Raw genomic sequence first — 20,859 nt, forward strand, 5'->3', positions numbered from 1 at the left:
AATGTGTTTCTACTGTCTTGAAAAACTATTAGAGAAGGTTGAACTGGAGGAAATAACTGGGACATTTATATTTGAGAGTGAAAGAGTATAATGTAACAAGGGTATCATTGTAATGAGAATAGAAGATGTTTTTTCCCCTTTGTCCGCCTGTTGTCTTTGTTAAACTCCCAAAGGACACCAACAGGAGTGAAACTTGACATCTGAAACAACAATCAGCATTGTTATCAGATGAGGACAGGATGTTTTTGCTGACTTGAGCAGTACAGCAGGCCTATGTTGACCTTTATGATCATATTTCCAAAAATCCTGTCCTTTTGTCCTCTTTTAGTCTGTAGGGAACGCATGAAAGTCCCCAAAGGATCATATTAAATAGACATGAGCATTTGACATGAGATATAAAACCCAAGTAAACCTTTTTTTGCTCATGCTTATTGTTGAGTGTATTCGTGGCTGAGTGCATATGAGAAGCAAAGAGGTGTGTATAGTAAAGTGTTCAGTGTGTGATGAGTAGGTATGCATTCACACAGGCCTGTGCCAGCAAGCAAAGCAAAAACAACCAGTCTTTAACCCTGTAAAGCCTAGTGTACTGTATATATGATACATGCATTTTAAGGCCTTTAAATTATCAACATGATCAACACTGTGCTGAAAAACCTGTTGTTTATAATGCACTACATGCCTTCTGTTTGATTGGACAGTGTATATGTTCAGGTCATGGTACAAGTCTTTTTTACTGTGAATTCTTCAATGATAACGATAAGACTGTTATAATATTAATCAACTTTTATAATATTAATCAACTTTTATAATATTATTAAGATTTTTAGATAACTGGACTGGAACTTATGTTCAGTATATAATAGTGATTTACATTACAAGCTATGAGAATTTCATCTACTTTTTGGCAGTATAAATAATATCTGCACTGAATGTAATATTTTTGCTCTGTTTGGGCCTCTGAATAAAACTGAGCTGTTTTTTTTTTCTTCCTTGAGTATGAATTCTTACCATATCATATTTGAGCTGTTACTAGTTAAGTTTTAATAAACTGTTCTATTTAAAAAGTTTTCTATTATTTCATATGTCAGGCTTTACGGGGTTAACCCTTAGCCAGCTCTGTGGAAACTCATGTGAAATACTGTACAATACTAAAAGCCATGTGTTTCAGTATTTATAGCTCTAGCTCATTTTACTAATAATTACATCTTATATGACTAAACAGTGAAAAGAAAAAGAGGAGAGTTTTTTTTTTTCTTTGTAATCCGAACTGCCAGGGCAAATCTATCTGGCTAAACATGCTCACACATGCACATTAATATTTCATGCATTACAGAGAAATTATTGATCTCAGCAGGAACACTTAAGCGTCCTGTGGAACAACGACCGGGCAAATGTGTGGGTTTTCAAACCCAGCCATACTATTCGGTTAGTAAGATACCATTTCTTTATTTGTTTTTCTTAAAAAAACAGACCAAAGTAATAGCCTTTTTTATTTTTATTGAGCATAATATTCAAACGTAATGTAGGAAACAATAAAGATCATCACATAACAATTTCTATGAAAAAATTAACAAAGCTTCTATAGCAAGCCATTTTATTAACATAAGGGCACAGGTCTCCTTATAACACTGAATTCTTGGTCATTTGTGCATTATGTTTTTAGCCCTGTGGGAGTGCGATTCTTTCAGTGTCAAGCGCTGGATGAAGGTCAGGAGACTTTTGTTTTGTCTGAATGTTCAGTTTGTTACATTTTTAAAATTGGATATTTTTAATAGTTGCAGGTTTTACAATGGATCTACATCAAGCTCTTAAAACTTTCAGAATGCCTCCCACAATATTAAGAGATGGCAAAGTCATCCGTATTGACAGATCATTAAAAAGGAAATCAAAAAGACCAAGATTAATATCTCACAGGAGAATCAGAGCTCATAACATTTTACACAAACACACATACAGTATCCAAAACTTCTGGGACACATTTGGTGAAAAATGACAATTGAAAAACACAAGTAGCAAAACAAACAACCAGACATTTTTAAAATCCTACTGATTTTACACTGAAATAAACATCCGAAGCAATGGGAGGGTGTCAGTTCAAATGATACAAATGTTACATTTCTGTAAAATATTTATGAAATGGTTATGACAGAAAACTGAACACCAACCTGACATAACTGACATATTTAACATGCAATCTTTTTTCTTGTTTGAAAAACAATAAACATAAGATGTAGAGCTGATCACAGACAAACCCAGTCTTATTTTAGTATTATATTTATTATGAATATTTACAAATATTTAGCTTTTATTTTTATATTTTCAGTTTTCAATTCAATTTTATGTGCTTTTCCCCCCAATTTAGTTGTTTTATATATATATATATATATATATGGTTCTAATGTCAGTTTTAGTCATTTAGTACTCCAATTAAAACTTCAATTTCAGTTAGTTAAATTTCGGTTTATTTTTATTTTATTTTAGTAGTTGTAGTTTTCAAACACAACACTGGATGAACCAGGATGGACTGCGCAGCAATCAGCCATTCTGATTTGTTCCATTTAAATGTAAAGTTTGTCAGTTGCTCTACTTGGATGAAAGAAAGAAGAATGAAAAAGAAACAGAAACAGATGGGAATAATTGTCTGCTCATCAAACATAGCAGAGATTTACATAAAAGGCACTGTATGGTATCCAAATCGGATCTGTTTATTCAGAATAAGCTATGTTAGCTTCAGTAAAACCAGAGAAAACCAAAATCAAAGGAAATAAAGCACTTTTAAATGAAAACTTCACCACTGGGCCAGTTTCTCAGGAGTTTAATCTGGGTCATGAGCAGGACCACACAGATTCTGCTGCCGTTTTCTGCATTCAGTGCTGATTACAGGGGAATTGCTTTAATTTAGACATGGGAAAATGCTGTAAATTGACCTGGGACTACTACTTTTTTGTAGTTAAATAGTTATCAAATGATATTAAAATATTACATAAACAAGAAAGGACTACAGCATGTCTTGAGCTTTTGGAATGATATGCAATCCAATCTTTTGAAAATCCTACAGATTCAGTGTGGGGCTGAAAACTACATAATGGACTTACTAAACTACTGAAAGCACTCATATTTGGTCATAAACACATGACAGATTACTAGAACACAGGCCTGAGAGAAAACAAATGCTACAATCTATCTACTGCCATCCAAAAACACAATTATTATGGAATCATCGTCACGCAGTAAGGAACAAGCCCAATTGGTCCAGAAAGCAATGCTCACCAAAGACAATCTCCTTCTCATATTCTGTCCTAAATACAACCTCCGACCTTTGTCTCCCCCATATAACCTCTGACCTTAAAATTACATAATCTGTATTGTTCTAGGTGAAGGGTCAGGTGTCAGCATTGCTCTGCGCTGAGAAGAATAGCTGGTTTTCTCATCATTCAGAGAATCCAAAAAAATCCTGTTTACAGAAGTGAGGAGTTGGGAAACCAGCTTCTCTTTCAGCAAAAAAAGGAACTTACATGTGCACAAAGACACACAAGGCACACAGCGGTGTCATGCAAGCCTGACCTATTATAAGGCCATCGCAGCGACACGCACAACAGCAGGCAGCAGAGCAGTGCAATCTGGGAACAGTGCATTTAAATCAGTACAAAAAATTCATCTTAACTATACATCAGACACAACCTTGATTATCAGAAGGCAGAATTATTCATAGGCTGAGTGGCAAACCTTGTGTTGCAACCTGACTGAAAGCACACCGCTAAATGCCAGTAGAGAAAACATTTATTAGTCTAGTGCTGCTTTTCTTTGCGATCAATAACGCTGCACATATTTACACACACATATATAGTACCATATTCTAAGCAGCAACTTACAGGGAATAAAAGCAGACTGAGATTGAAGAGCTAATAAAACTCTGATTACAAGCCAGACTCCCTGACATGTATTTAATATAAGAACAGTTAAACTGATCCAGTATTAATTAAACAATATTCAGAGTAAATCACGAGTGCATCAGCAAGACATTTTAATGCCAAGAGAAACTATTTGAGTGGTCAGTTCAACGAACAGTGGGGAGAAAAAAAGAAGTAAATTCTGTCATCATTTACTCACCCTCATGTTATTCCAAACCTGTGTGACTTACTTCCTCTGTTGGAAACATTGGGAACCAAATAGCATTAGAGCCCATTGACTTCTATTACATGCACAAAAAGACATTTCTCAAAATATTTTCTTCTGCTCCACAGGTCAAATATTGAGGGCAAGTAAAATGACAGAACTGTCGTTGTGTATGGACTATCCGTTTAAGACTTCTATCATTACAAAAGTCTTTGGAGAATAGTCCAAACTTCTTTAGAACCAAAACTAAACATCTCAATCAACTGCAACAAAAATTACCACAAATATCAGCGCAGCTCCTAACACGGACCATTTCTATTAACATTTGAGATTTCAGATTCAAATCTCACAAACAAAGAGAAATATAAATGTTGGCGTCAGTTCCAGCCAAGTCATCGCAGAGATTTTGCACGCTAATTTGCATGAGTCACACCTTCACAAGAGACATTTCTGTCAACTCTTGATGCAAGAGTTTGAGTCCACCTACTGTGGCATGAACAAAACTTGCCAAAAGATTAGCCACAAGTCCTCTAAAGTTTGAGAATTAGCAAAAATGCTGTATTGCTTGCAAAAAACATAAGCACAGTAGGGTACAAAAGTTTAAAATAGGATTTTAGATAAGAATAGAATCTGATAGATATGCTACTGTACTATACATGCAATGCAAACTGCATAGAATTGCGCAATAATCTCTGGATCAACACCAAACAGGTGTTTTGAATAGAACATCTGATAAAACTATAGTATATATATATGATGGAAAACGCATTTGAGGAGCATCTGGAAGGTGCAGCACAGTGTTACATGATCGGCATTAGTTCCATCCGATCATTGATTTGCCTCTGCAGTCCAACTGGGCTCTTATTTGCTAAAAGAATAGGCGTTTCTTCCACCTAATCACAACAGTCCCACACGTGCAAACAGGAAAGGCACAAGGAAAAGCGAATTTAACCCCACGGTTCCATAGACGATATAACGATACGGCAGCTCCACCTCCATGTGCTGCCTGGCCTTCCGGACATCGCCGCGGGGAATCCCAAAGAGCCAGCAGATGAGCGGGATGGTGAGAGCCTTCATTACGGCTCTGGTAGCCAGGAGAATGATGACACCGAGGAGAAAGCGGAGTAGACAGAGTCCGATCAGGCTGAGGGTGAAAGATGGGGGTTGAAGAGGAAACATGGATGCAGGTGGGTCTGGCAAAAGGCCCAGGTGGTAGTTGATGTGGGATGCCAAGGCGATACCAGCGCCAGAGCCCAGGATTTGGGCGGTGTCGCCGCGTGAGGTGCTCCAGGTGTCCAAGGTGAAGGAGAAGAGGCCTAGTCCCACATGAAGTGAGATGATGATGAGCGGGGCGTAGGGATGTGTGCGGTTAAAGGTGTCGATGATGTCCAGAGCAGGACTGAAGACCACCATGATCAGCAAGCTGTACAGAAAACCAGCAATAATGTCCTGAAAAGCATAAAAAAAAACACAAATATCAACGGCAAACCACAGAAATAAAAACAAAAATGCATGTGAGACCCAAAGACGTCATTAAAAAACAAAAGGTGGTTTACATTTGAAAGAAGCTAACACAGAGAATGTACATATTTGAATATCACCTTATTTGACATGTAAATCTGTAGAGGAAGTTTGACCTAATAATAAACAAATGTCATTCTGAATACATGGTTACAAACAAGAACAGCAGGGAAAATCAGTCCCTGTTCACACTGACACGAACGTTTGGAACCAAAATTTGGTCTTATTTTCACGTGCGATTTGTCTGTTCAGAACAATGTGCAAAAAAACTGCAGACAAGCTGAAAGAAAATGCGAACTCACTCTCTCTGAAAGTAGGTGGAACTTTTAGAAAAGTAGTAGTAACAGCTCTGGGCATGTGACCAAAAGCACAAATCTTATTGGTCTGCCAGTGAGATGAAAAAATAAAAAAATAAGTAAATTTAAATTCAGTGACACTGACAGCATACGGATATTCATGTTGGTCTAAATAGAGGCATTAACAACCATTTATTCAAATTAAAATGTTTATCACACACAATTTCCACACCAAATACTCAACAGGCCTTTATACTAGGACTGAAACAGCTTAGTAACTCATACAAGCAAACATATGGACTAAATTTGACTTTGATTAAATTAAAGAGTTCTCTTAATTTAAACCAACAGCTGCTGTCTGTATTTCTACCTTTACTAGTCTCCATCCTTTGGTTGCTGTTACTACCACAAGACAACGTTTACAGAATATCCAATATAAACTAAGGATTTAGGTGAACTGTGTGATATTCAGTATTATGACATCCCCTCCAGAAGTCTGAGATCCGCTAGTGAGCCACGCCTCGTGGTACCATCACAGAGAGACCCAAAGTCACTTCAAAGAACATTCTCGTTCACCGTTCCTGGCTGGTGGAATGATCTTCCCACCCCTATCTGGAATGCTGAATCCCTGACAATTTTCAAGTGACAGCTGAAAACTCATCTCTTTTGATGCTACTTGACTTCATCCTAAATTTATAAAAAAAAAAAAAAAAAAAAAAACACCTTCTCTTTATTTATTCCTTCCATTTCTAGCTTGTACTTATTTGAACAATGCCTGAAACTTCGTATTATAAGCACTTCCCGTGTCTGTTTGCCTCTTTAAAAAGAATCTCTATGTATTCTCCAATTGTAAGTCGCTTTGGATAAAAGCATCTGCTAAATGACTAAATGTAAATGCAGCCTGTGTGTTCATAAAGTGGTAATGGATTAAATATTATTAATACGTGGTCTGCAATGAATTTTAACAATGCAAATCTTATCTGCCTCGCCTCTTTAAAGAAATAGATTAATTATACATGTCACAAGGTTTGAAAAATGTAAAAATGATCTCTTGTACCCTCTCTTTATCATATTTTTGATCATTCTCATGAATTCGCAAAGATCCAAAGACTAACATTAGAAAAAGGTAAATCTTCGCACAGGGCAAGAGGTAAGATTGGTCAGCTTTGCTTAGCAGAAGCTCAGTTCACTACATTCTTGTCTTAAACACAAGACAAGTTTATGTGCGTTCAACAAATAGCAAGACTTGTGGGAGACGTCCGATGTCAGAATACTTCAGCATTGGGTGTGAGATTCCACAAAGACCACAAAACACACACACACATCCTTATGAAACCTATTAGACAATAATATGTAGCACTTTAGTCTGGCTGACTGTGTGTGGGAGAAGGAAATGAGCTGGTTAATTCAAAACAGTTTTTCACACTCAGCACTTAAAACATCATGGAAACTCTTCACTGATTACAGGCACAGATTAACTAGCAAATGTTCCTTTACATTCGCCTTCAGTCACAGACACACACTTAACCCTAAGCCTACTTTTAAACCCTAACCTCAAATTTGGCCTTTCAGCATTTGTAGATGCAAAAACAGAAACCATTCAGTCCCTGTACGAAGCTGTTTTCATTGTGGATCCCAAGTACATTTGTCTAGATGTTTTCAAATTATGTTCAAAAGGACAGAAACATTTTCTTCATGAGACATGCCTCACCTCTCTTCTCTTATCTATCAGTCATTAACCATTATGGGCTCATTTTCCACATCTGCTGTTGAACATGAGTTCACTGCTTTTGCATGTTGTGTATGTCCTTGTTTTGACCAAACGAGTGCGAGATATCCTATCTCTCTTCAGTCTGTACTAATGATTCTTCAACTGTTAAAGTGTGACAATCAGATCAAATCATCTCCGTAAACCACAAAAAATTAAACTCAAAAAAGGTCTAAAAATTCTTACAACAGAGAGAAATGAATCAAAGCTAGAGATAAAAGCTTGACTGAAAGATTAGTATCACTCTGGATCTTGAAACGGTTCATTTACACCAAAAAATACAGTATTAGCATATTAAAACGTTTTAGCTATGATTTTTACAGTCAATCAATGACATAAGGAATAATCATTTTAATAAGCCTTTTATTTGGCCATAACATTTCCCAAAGCGCGTGTCATCTGACTAGTTTCACAATCCCTTCTTGTCTCGTGAATATGAGAGTGTTAAGACAATCCCACGGTTGCCAAGGAAACAATCTCTAGGGCAACGGCCACTCATCACCCCAACAGGCCGACCAGACGGATGAGGTCACCCTGAGGGTGACATTACTGCTTAAAGCAGACATGGAGCAGAACACCCATATGAAAAACCAAATTTTCAGGACTGAGGAAAAATTGTGTCATCCGGACAGACAGACACCTCGCCAACAGATGAAATCATTCAGCAAAATTACACCATTTGTTACTGTAACGAGACATCACCGATGGGATTTACCATGTCTGTGCACGTGCATGATACATGCTTATAATGAATGGGGATTTCGGGGCAACATGAGACCCAAACAGATGGATATAGTTACACCAGGCCGCTCACAGTCTATTTGACTAGCCTCAGGTCACACAAACATGCTTATTATTCAAGCCACATGTGTGATCTTCCTTTAAAAAGGCAAACTGTTCAGTAAAGACATATCAAACTGATCTGCATCCACACACAAATACACACTACTGCTGGTAATTATCCGGCCCAGTAAAGAAACACCAGGGATTTTTGACACACACACACACACACACAGATAAACCAAGAATAACATACACACACACCCCATGAGGAACCTCATAATGTTTCCTGGCCTTTACAAAAGCGGCAGTCTTCTTACATTTTTATGGTGAATATGATACCAGTAAGCTGACATTTATTTTCATGCTATGGCCGATATTAAAATTCTACACTATTTTACCTAAATAAAATTTACCTTAAAACTAATTGTTTTTAATGCTACAAGTGAATTTAGGCATCACAACATTATAACGTACAGTACAAAAAATGGATATCCATTTAAGATTTGATTTGATTACTTCTAACTCCATTAGTAAATTGTTAGAGTTTAAGATGAACATTAACTGAGTGTTAGATAACAGCAGAGGTAATCTAAATCTAAAAATAGCAGAAATAAGCATGCATGATTAAAAGGGTGGTTGATCGGCTTTTTTCGAAAACTTCATTGTTTTTATGGGGAGCAGTGTAACATGCTGTGTTCAAGCTTCATTTAAAAAAAAAAAAAACGCATTATAATATTTTCACATATTTTACCTTTATTCTACACTGCTGTTTTCGTTCTCGTCAAAACGGTCTGATAAGTTCCTGCTTCTATGAAGCCCTTGCCATAGAAATACGCAGTCAGGCTCAGATTGGTTAGCTGGCCCAGTGTGTTGTGATTCGCTAACAGCCTAGTACATGTTGTCCAGAAACATCACACCCACTTACCATTACAGGAAGTTGCATGTAAACATCGGGGTTAGTGATGTCACAAACCCGGGAAGAGTCTTGCTGTAGTCCCTACCAGCCTTTTTTGTAGTCCTTGAAAATAGTGATTTCTTTAAAAGAAAGTATCTAACTTTGCAATGAACTTTGAGTGTCGTAACTGCAGATGTTGTTTATGCCCAAAAAGCAACATTACACACTAAAGTTAAAAAAGTGAAAACAATCAAACACCCCTTTAAATATAACAATGTAATATCGATATAGTTCAAACTTATCTTGTATCTCTAAAAATAACATCCTTCCATCGTTTATAAATAAATAAAAATAGAGTTTTATGTTTCAGTTATTTTAATTTGTCTTACCAGTATGGAGTGCATGCCCATATATATGCGGCTCAAACACACCAGGACACACCAGCTGATGGCTAGAGAGAGACCCAGTAGCAGAGGATACTGTGGAAACACACACACACACACACACACACACACACAGATTAGAATATGCTTCAGGTGATGAGAGACAACTTTGCAAAATTTCACAATGAAACTCATCAGTTGTGGCATAAATGTGAACCATTGGTAACCTGTGTGCTTTTATAATAGTGTTTTCTGATTTATGTGTAAAATTAATTCAATGGTTAACATTATTCACATTTAATCAATAACACAAACTGCAGTCATAACTTAAAGTGAATTTTGAAACTGCTTGAACAAACTAGTCCATCAATGTACATGAATTACCAGCAAAGGATTATATAGGACGGCTTTGCTTTTATTTTTTTGCACACACGACTACAACAGATGGCAGAGGAGGAACAGTCTGTGTGAGAAAACATTCACTGCCATCTCTCATAAGGAGCCAGAGGATACATTATCTGTCTCACTCTCTGTCATTTCCATGAGTTGTAGAACTATAGAGTAAACCAGATGTGTAGAAAGTACTCCGTAACACAATATAACAGCTCACGCACAGATGGTGTTTTAAAAAAACAAGCAAGCACACATGCAGACATGTGCAGAGACACACACACACACACACACCCAGTGTCCTCCTGTTTGGCTGTGGGCCCAGTGTCACAGTGAGACCACAGCTAATGCTAACCTGTTTCATGAAGTTGAAGGGTATCTGTTCTGGGTGTGTGTCCATATGTCTCAAGTGTCCATTGTAGTATCTATGAGCGATGCCATTCTTATCGTTGCCACATGCATAATGCATTTGTCCACAGATGGACCCCTCCTGTGGTACAACGGCCGTTCAACCAACAAACACTGAAGTCAAACCCTCAGCACACCATAAAACTACCACTTAACTACAATTACTGTCCCACAAAGCAAAAGATGGTCAGGCAAATAAGAAGACAGAACCATAGCCAGAAGGAAAATTTAAAAAGAGCTGCCACACTTTTAACCAACTATGCTGGTTAACAAACATAACATATAATCATAAACATTCTCTGTATTTCATCAGATATAAAGTTACATTACATAATTATTTATATCAGGATGTTTAGAATGAAAAAACAAACAAACAAACAAAAAAAACTTCGTACTTAATATTGTCAAATTGCGCAAAAAGTTTTAAACATTTTTTTAGTTACAAAACAACTTCATGATCCATTTTTTGAAAATAGAAAGTTCAAATGAACAGCATTTATTTGAAATTGGAAAGTGTTTGTAACAAATGTCTTAATTTAATGCATCATTGATAAATAAAAGTATTAATAAAAAGAAAGTTTATGCAGTATGCAAGGTGAATTTGTGTCAAATTGCTAAAACTTGCACGAAGGTTAAAAAGCAACACATTCCTAGTCATCGTTCATTCGGATTAAGCTGTCTGTCTGTGTCTTTGGCGGCCCACATCCTTCTCAAACAGATTACTGCTGAGTTTAAACACTTCAGCAGAGATTTCTATGCACTAACGTCCATGTTTAAACATGTACAGAAGTGGATTTACAGTGAAACACCAGCTGCCAGGAAAATGACACAGCGAATAAAATGCTGCTTTAACTCAGGGATTTCCATTCAGTGCAGTATAATAAAAGGACATTTCCCTTCAGCTCTAAACATTTAACCTCTAACTTCTGCTTTGCCTATCAAAAGACATCCCCTGAATGAAAGAGAAAATGAGAACTAATACAAACAGTTAAATGTGCCTGTTATGTGGAAATCTCTCCTTTGACACGAGTGGTTACACAGTTTTGATCACTTAAAATCTGAATTATGTAAATTTGGTGCCACTACCTTCACTAAATGGAATAGCAAAAACAATGACTATTATTGGTTGACAAACAGAAAGTTCTGCCTCAAACTCATGGCATTGGTTGAGCTAATGCCGCTGTGTTGGGATCAACAACACATAAGGCTTCTGCCTACTGCAATGCAATTTAGCACAAGATCAAAAACATTGACTATTCATAAAACAATTGACTTGAATGTTGAATTTACATTTCAAAGTAACCCGAATTAACTATAAAACCATGGAGGAGAAGCTGTATGTCTGACTAGATTGACCACAGAACAAATGCACCCGCTGTAGCACACACCTCTATGGGGTCATACAGTGTAGCTGCAGGGTAAACACTGAGTCAAGTGATTCAGATGAACATCAGAAACACGACCATTAAAAAACCAAGGATTCAAACATAGAGAGTTAAACCATGCTTGATTATCCAGACCACACCTCATGCCCTGAGACCACATGACACAGATGTAGGACCACATGCTGAACCAACTCACAGAGATATTTCCCTCCCTTTCATCTGAGCCTTAGCTAACTTCATATGCTGAACATCTGCCTCTGATTATAGAATATATGCGTGTGTGAGAGGGTTCTGCAGATGTGCTGGTGTGTGTGAGAGAGAAGGCTAGAGCTTTGATGGCTAAGATTGTATGTGTAAAAGTATATTGCATTAATAATGTGCCTGTAATCTCCATGACAACAGTATGAGGGAGTGTCAAAGTTTCTTTTTATATGCATGAGTGGTTTGTGTGTTGCTTATCCTGCTGAAGTGCCTACACACAAATTCAAATAACACACACACTTACCCAAGAAACAGACTGAACCACATTGAAGGGCCAATGGTTAAAATATTCTTGAAATACTTATCACAGATATCACAAACTTGACTGAACCGTTGTTTTTGACTCTCATTTACATTTGGCAGAAGCTTTCATTTAAAGTGACTTACATTCAAGGTATACATTCTATGTTTGCATATTGCCTCAGAATTAAACATTTTGGCATGGCATTCCATATTATATATATATATATATATATATATATATATATATATATATATATATATATATATATATATATATATATATATATATATATATATATATATATATATATATATATATATATATATATATATATATATATATATAGACACACACACACATATGTAAGGAATAATTGATGACGGGCCGTTGAATTATTAGAATAATGCACATCGAGGTGGTGATGCTGAGTGGCCGTTACACCTCGGGTGTTAATTCTAATTTTCTGTGAGTTGGTTAAAACAGAGCATTATTGCTCTGTTTTTTGTGTTGTTGCAGTGCAAACAAAAACAATAAGCACGTGAATACCAAAACATTTGCAATTGGAACAATTTTCTGAGAGAAGTGTTGCATTTTTCTGACAGAATTGCAAGGGTGCCAATATTTTTGGCCATGACTGTATATACATATATATATATATACACACACACACACAATGTATAGTTCTGTGCAAAAGTCTTAAGCCACCAGTATTTTCACCAACAAACAAACAAAAAAAAATAAATAAATAGTATTAAGTCAGTTATTTCTCTTTTGCTGTAGTGTCAGGAGGAAATATCAGTTTGCATTTCCAAACATTCTTTTTGCCATTAATTGTAATAATCCAGTGATTTTTGTTTGCACAAGGAGTCTGACAGCAGCCAGCGCTCAGTCTTGTCTGGAAAATGATTTTTATTAAGACAGAATTATAGAATTTCCATGTTTAGTTGGACTATCCCTTTAATGTACTGTATGAACTATGTATAGCAAAGAAATTTGAGATCTTCTAAAAAGCATCCTTATTATAATGGGAAAACTTAGCACCACATCATTACAAAAAAAAAATGAAGAAACATGCACCCTGAAATAAATTTCCAACATCAGCTACTGGTCTCAATAATATTATAATAATAATATAATGGACTGGATATGTCTCCCAGTGCATCTTATAAAATAACAGCTGAAAAGACAGAAAACTATTTTTTTCTGAAAATAAAAGAAGTCAAAAAGAAAATGAAAGTAGAGGAAAATAAGAAAAATCAAGATAGAAAAACAGAGTGAAAGATGAAACAGACCACAGACAAAGCATAGCTGAAGTGAAAAAGATAAGAGGGGGCGAGAAACCGTGCTTATCAGAAGGACTGCTGATGAATGACAGCAATGACATGACTGAGTGGGCAAAAATCAATCTCAGCACTCTCAGATAAGACTAAACTAAACAACGCTCCCTCGAATGCTTAAAGCCACTAGTCTCTAAAACCCACAGCAAAGACTGGAGTCCCCTGAAAGACTCTCTGCATAACCAGAGAATAAATCTACCCAAAAATGAAAATTCATGATTTGCTCAAGTAATTGATAGCAGTAGGACCAAGCAGCTGCTATCAATTACTTGAGCAAATCATGAATTTTCATTTGTAGGACCAAGCAGCTGCTCTTTTCCATCCAATAAAAGTGAATGGTGACAAAGATGTTAATGGCTTACAGTACATTTCAGTCCATTCCACATACAAAGCTGTTAAATGTGTTGTACTGTAGGAGAGTACTGATGCTTCTTTTTTTTTTGTTTTGGTCAATTTTGGAGCTTGACAGCTAGTGTCTGTCTGCTTTAATTGTATGGAAAAAAGCAGTATAAACATTGGTAACATGCCAAATTTCTCCTCAAGTGTTCCATATGAGTAGATGTCATGACACAAATCTTTCATTTATAGGAAAACTGTGCCTTTAAGACATATGTAAAATGGCTCACAAAATGATTAGGACACATTCTGAATCTGTACTGTATAAACACCATGAGGCATCAGTTTATTTTATCATAACTCTCACTCAGCAGTTACAAAACTCCCAAACATTCCCAAATCATGCTCCTGTTAGCAGTCTAATTCAATCCTCCCAAATACTGTTTCTGATTATTATATGAGAATGTAGCCATGTTCTATCTGCTGTGAGTTACATAAAGCGTAAAGGTTACACATATGTGAGCATTTTCAAGGGTCAAACCAGTCAATGTTATGTATGTATTCTAAAGGTCATTCTGTATTGGTTCGCCACATTTCTCAAGAATTGTCTCATTAAAGGTCCAGTGAATTAACAATAGGATCATGTGGTTCTATCACAATATGACCTAAATGACACTAACCTCATGATCTGACATTGTAAAATCAGGAGAGGGTGAAAGTAAACATTTCTAACTCCAAAGTAAATAGCAATGAAGAACACATGGCACATTATATTACTTAGTAATCTAGGTGTTGTTATCAGGTCGTGATAAGCAGCATATGAAGTCATATGAACTTAACAGTGGCAATAAATCCTCTTACCTTTGATGCAGAAAGACATAACAGAGAATGATACGTTTGTAACACCTTTTAGTACACCCAGGATTTTCTTGTTCTACATGTTTCACATTGTTCTTTCATTTCCCTGGGATGGGAATTTACATTGTATGCCTTTGCAGCCTCCAATTTAGGGTTTGCTTATAACCTAAGGCTGGTTATGCTTGCTGAATGATGTACAAGTGTGAATACACAGCTTAACACAGGGTTAAAAGTGGCCTTTAAATGGGAATAAAGACGATTATGTAGGATAAAGCTCAGGATGAAAATCTCTGAATTTAATTCATGAACTCAGAAAGTGCACAGAATATAGGCCATTGTTTTGAGATATTTTAACACCCACACAGTAAAAGATTTAAACAGATGAAAGAATTACAGAGCCAGATCTTGAAAATCCACCCAAATAGGCGCCTGTGCATAACAGTTAACCTATCCATCTGAAAATGTCCTCACAAATAAAGCAAAACCTCTTCAACTGGTGAGGATGGTGCTGCTTACTAATAAAAAGAGCAATAAGTAGACCTAAAAATGCCTTAATTAAAATGGAAAATGCCTGAAGGTGTCTGCATGATATGAAAGCATGTTTCTGCCTTAGAATAAAAAATAAAGTGTTACCTTATTTCTCAATTTTATTTAATATTTTTCTCACGATTTCCTTTTCTTTTCTTTTTCTTACTATGATGTGGAAACAGGCTTTCATTCTATGAAGAAGGGTTCTATTTTGGTGCAGTATCTTCAGCTATAATAGAAATGTTCTTCTACAAAAAAAGTATATAGACACTTAAAGGCGACATGAAGTGAAACTTTTCTTCCCTAATGTAACATTTCTGAGTGAGAAACCTCTTGGATGAAAAAAAAAGTAGGACGGGACTTAATTTTGTCCATAGTGAGTTGATTGGTCCTTGGCTAATTGCTGTAATTTTTAATGTCTAAACCGCTGGCCACAAAAGTGAGTACACCCCTAAGTGAAAATGTCCAAATTGGGCCCAATTAGCCATTTTCTCTCCCCGGTGTCATGTGACTCGTTAGTGTTACAAGGTCTCAGGTGTGAATGGGGAGCAGGTGTGTTAAATTTGATGTTCTCGCTCTCACTCTCTCATACTGGTCACTGGAAGTTCAACATGGCACCTCATGGCAAAGAACTCTCTGAGGATCTGAAAAAAAAAGAATTGTTGCTCTACATAAAGATGGCGGAGGCTATAAGAAGATCGCCAAGACCCTGAAACTGAGCTGCAGCACGGTGGCCAAGACCATACAGCAGTTTAACAGGACAGGTTCCACTCAGAACAGGCCTCGCCATGGTCGACTAAAGAAGTTGAGTTTTGGAAATAGACGCATGTATGAGTGCTGCCAGCATTGCTGAAGAGGTTGAAGGGGTGGGGGGTCAGCCTGTCAGTGCTCAGACCATACGCCGCACACTGCATCAAATTGGTCTGCATGGCTGTCGTCCAAGAAGGAAGTCTCTTCTAAAGATGATGCAGAAGAAAGCCCGCAAACAGTTTGCTGAAGACAAGCAGACTAAGGACATGGTTTACTGGAACCATGTCCTGTGGTCTGATGAGACCAAGATAAACTTATTTGGTTCAGATGGTGTCAAGCGTGTGTGGCGGCAACCAGGTGAGGAGGACAAAGACAAGTGTGTCTTGCCTACAGTCAAGCATGGTGGTGGGAGTGTCATGGTCTGGGGCTGCATGAGTGCTGCAGGCACTGGGGAGCTACAGTTCATTGAGGGAACCATGAATGCCAACATGTACTGTGACATACTGAAGCAGAACATGATCCCCTCCCTTCAGAGACTGGGCTGCAGGGCAGAGGAGTGGAAGAGGACTCCAGTGGCAACCTGTGAAGCTCTGGTGAACTCCATGCCCAAGAGGGTTAAGGAAGTGCTGGAAAATAATTGTGGCCACACAAAATATTGACACTTTGGGTCCAATTTGGACATTTTCACTTAGGGGTGTACTCACTTTTGTGGCCAGCGGTTTAGACATTAATGGCTGTGTGCTGAGTTATTTTGAAGGGACAGCAAATTTACACTGTTATACAAGCTGTACACTCACTACTAGGGTTGTCACGATACCATAAAAATGTCTTACGATACTATGCCAGCTGAAGTATCACGATACCATGCAGTATCACGATACCATGCAGTATTGTGTTAATTTAAAATTCAATTCTACAAAATAAATAAATAGATGTAAGTGAAAACAGACAATATTATTCTCTGAATACTTAATGTGAATGAATGACTGGCTATTGTTATCCATGAAATGATCTAAACAAAACTCATCTTAGCACTGCACAGAAGCAGCATGGAGTGACATTTAGATGTGGCATTTATACATAATTGCATAAATAATGTTATGAGATTAGTGTTTTAAATACTAAATTCTGAATATAGAAATATGTTGGAAAATAATGTAATATGCCTACTTTTAGATGGGAAACTTAAAAACGGCCAGCAGGTGGCAAAAGTTCGTGATTGAATCACTGAGTCATTCAAACGATTCTTTCAAAACGGCTGAATCCTTCAGGAGCGAATCAAATGACTGTTTTTATGAATGGCTCAGTGAATCAGTGATTCGCCCAAATCAACGCGGATTTGGATTCGAACACAAACAAAACAAAAACAGCACTCTTGCTCGTGTAGTATTGCCGAACTGTCAAGAGCATTTTTTTGTTCTTGTATCTTGAAATTTCCGAGTTAGCAGCATGTATATTAAAACATAACATTATAAATGAATAAACAAAATATACATAATGATTGATAAGAACCAAGTGCAAAGCCGCTATGCTGATGAATGGATTTGCATTCGTGATCGCAAAGATGCTTCCAGAAACGAACTATTACACATGTTCTAGAAGTGGTCAAATTAATTAAACTGTGAGAATACTTTCTTGAAAGATATTATGATGTTGAATAAGTGATGCTTGAGCTGCTGTTTTTTTTAAATGACATAAGATGGTCTGAATCAGACCCTTTCTTCTGATAAACTGCAGCATGAACAACGATGTGCAAGTGTGACTTCCCATTGCAAACTGAACTGAAGCATCGGGAAACACTCAGCACCATATAACGCGTAACGTTATACACAAAGCACAGCAGAAAGACAATTGGCAATCAACTTGTAATGTTTCTGCTGGCATGCATGTTCAAATGAACGTTTTAAACAGTGTTCTTGCCGTGCATACAACATATCTTACGGTACCGTATGGACGATACTACCGTTTAAAAAATGCAATGGCACCGCGGGTATTTTGAAGCTTTAGTATCGCGATACTACCGTAGTACCGGTGTATCGTGCAACCCTACTCACTACTTTACATTGTAGCAAAGTGTCATTTCTTCAGTGTTGCCACATGAAAAGATATAATAAAATATTAACAAAAATGTGAGGGGTGTACTCACTTCTGTGAGATACTGTATATAATATGGTTGTACAGACGAGTTTCAGTCCCTTGCCTCTAGCAACCTGTCACTTATATGAAAAATAACAGCAATTTGCCAAGGACCAATCAACTCACGATGGACAAAATGAAGTCCCGTCCTACTTTTTTTTTTTCATCCAAGAGGTGTTTCACTCAGAAATGTGTTACATTAGGGAAGAAAAGTTTCATTTCATGTCGCCTTTAAGTGTCTATATACTTTTTTTTGTAGAAGAACATTTCTATTATAGATGAAGATACTGCACCAAAATAGAACCCTTCTTCATAGAATGAAAGCCTGTTTCCACATCATAGTAGGGCTGTGCAATTAATCGTATTCGATTATGAACGTGGTTTAGCGTAGCTTGTCAGTGAACTACAGCTCTGTGTACTAACTGCCGCTCCATCTGAAAGCAGGTGCTGGCGATTTACTGCTAATCACGAAACCAGCTTTACTGACGAGATGCACGTGATAATCGAATACGATTAATTGCACAGCCCTACATCATAGTAAGAAAAAGAAAAAGAAAAGGAAATCGTGTGAAAAATATTAAATAAAATTGAGAAATAAGGTAACACTTTATTTTTTATTCTTATTTTTATTGAATTCCAAAAATACAAAAAAATCAGTAGGTTCTCAATATATATTTAACAAACAATGTAAATGCGAATAAGGATGCACTTTTAAAAAATTATAAAAAATTTTAATTGGACAACCTTACTGCCCAACATGTCATCAAGGTAGAGATATCATTATGAGAGGCCTTTAAAGTTTTTGATTAAGAATTGTGAGTGCAAGTGAATACAATAATGATAATGTGCACCGATAAACCATTTATAATGAATACTGCAAAATACCATAAATAAATAAGAATTGTCCATTTTTATTCTGACTTTAAAATGTGTATGAATGTCAGTTCATTATTGAACAAAATATCTAAAAAAGTGGAACCTGCAAACAAAGGACGGTAGAGTTTTTCATCAGAACTGACTTCACTATTACAAACTTTAATCCAACATTCAAAGTGACTTTTAGATTATGTTTTGCTTGAAAAATGTGCTTGTGCTGTCTTCAAAAATAAATAAATTCCCCTAATGTGATGAAATTCGTTCATTAAGTGTCAAAATACTTCTGGGTACACTGTACTAGTTTGCTGTGCGCAAAGTCACTCATCTATTAAATTTCATGCATTTTCTTACCTCCCATCGACCGTAGGTCAGCAGGAACAGGCTCAAGGGTATTGCGGTACTGGACATGGCATGCGTGGAGGGCATGCTGTACTCGGAGTTGTAGAACATCTCCACCTTGACCACCGGAGGCGAAGCAGGTCTCGGCCAGCGGATCACATCTTTCGTGCACTGGCCAAGATACATGACCCACACCCACACCACGACTAACCGGCGGCTCACATACGCGTCCACGTTCCACATGAAGAACGGGAAGAATGAGATGTAGAACAGCTCGTTCCCAAGCTCGGTACCAAGCGTGAACAGGTAGTAAAGAAACTTATTGTCGATGATGAACTCCTGCCCGACGTCTCCGGTGAGAGAGTTTCTGCGCAACGGCTTCACCGCGGATCCTTGAGCCTCGACCCCGTCTTTATCCCGCGCCTGCCCGTTGACGTTTTCTCCCGCAGCCCCGTTCGCCACGCAGTTATTGCGTTTCTCCCTGTCGCTCTCTGCTCCCGCTGTTCTACGGCGGGTGGCATCCCCGCCTCCGTTCTGAACATCCCCGTGGCGAGTGCTTGGCACCCCGTTAAGGAGTCTGTCACGCGGTTCGGTCCCGCGCACCCCGCACAGCCGTTGGAAGCGCGCGACGTGTTGAGGGTCCTGCAAATATTGCATGAGACGTACGAATCCCGCTTTCAACCCGCCTGCCATGTCCAGCGACAAACTGCGCAAGTTGAATCCGCCCGGTAAGACCGGGAGAAGCTTGAGCTACTGAGAATGGACCGTGCTGTGGGTTATTAACTTAAACCATTTCCTCCATTGCTGTGCTTATAATAACAAAACGCCTGATCTAACCAAGACAAATAGACTTATAACAACTGTTAATGTTATTGCTGGACATACGAAGAGAACATTAACCCAAAAACTACTTGCAAGGATTTACAAACCGACCCCCACGCCGTATCCGGTTACTGACAGATCCGCGCGACCACGAGTGGGTAGAATGAAATTAGGCAAGACCGGTGGACTCAAAACAGGCGGGGCTTAGCAGCCCGGACATCTTCTGTGATTGGTCAGTTACCGTGGGTCGAAATAAAAAGAATAGCCTAATATTTTAACTCTTCGCGGTTTGATATTAATCCAACTGCTACAAAATATAACGATTGACTTTATTTACATATAAAATATTACCCAACCCGCCCCTGAAACATTATAGAGCCAGCATTGTCACGTGGTAGCTGTTACTTTTCACAGCGCTGTGGATTGA

The 20,859-nt window shown here is 37.6% G+C and overlaps 1 protein-coding gene across 2 annotated transcripts; it reads right to left on the reverse strand.

Moving 5' to 3' along the window:
* Positions 1–1,477: 1,477 nt before the first annotated feature.
* sgpp1b (sphingosine-1-phosphate phosphatase 1b) lies at positions 1,478–20,632 on the reverse strand. 2 transcript variants are annotated; one of them, XM_058796262.1, is made up of 3 exons: positions 19,623–20,626; positions 9,769–9,858; positions 1,478–5,565 (listed from the first exon to the last, which is right to left on the reverse strand). In XM_058796262.1, exons 1-3 carry the CDS (start codon positions 20,301–20,303, stop codon positions 5,014–5,016), a joined length of 1,323 nt encoding a protein of 440 aa, XP_058652245.1. In that variant the 5' UTR covers positions 20,304–20,626; the 3' UTR covers positions 1,478–5,013. The 2 variants fall into 2 exon arrangements, with proteins under 2 accessions (XP_058652245.1, XP_058652246.1); XM_058796263.1 differs by lacking the exon at positions 9,769–9,858 and having other exon boundaries at positions 19,623–20,632.
* Positions 20,633–20,859: the final 227 nt, after the last annotated feature.

Source organism: Onychostoma macrolepis, chromosome 13 (assembly GCF_012432095.1).
Source record: "Onychostoma macrolepis isolate SWU-2019 chromosome 13, ASM1243209v1, whole genome shotgun sequence".
Taxonomy (NCBI): domain Eukaryota; kingdom Metazoa; phylum Chordata; class Actinopteri; order Cypriniformes; family Cyprinidae; genus Onychostoma; species Onychostoma macrolepis.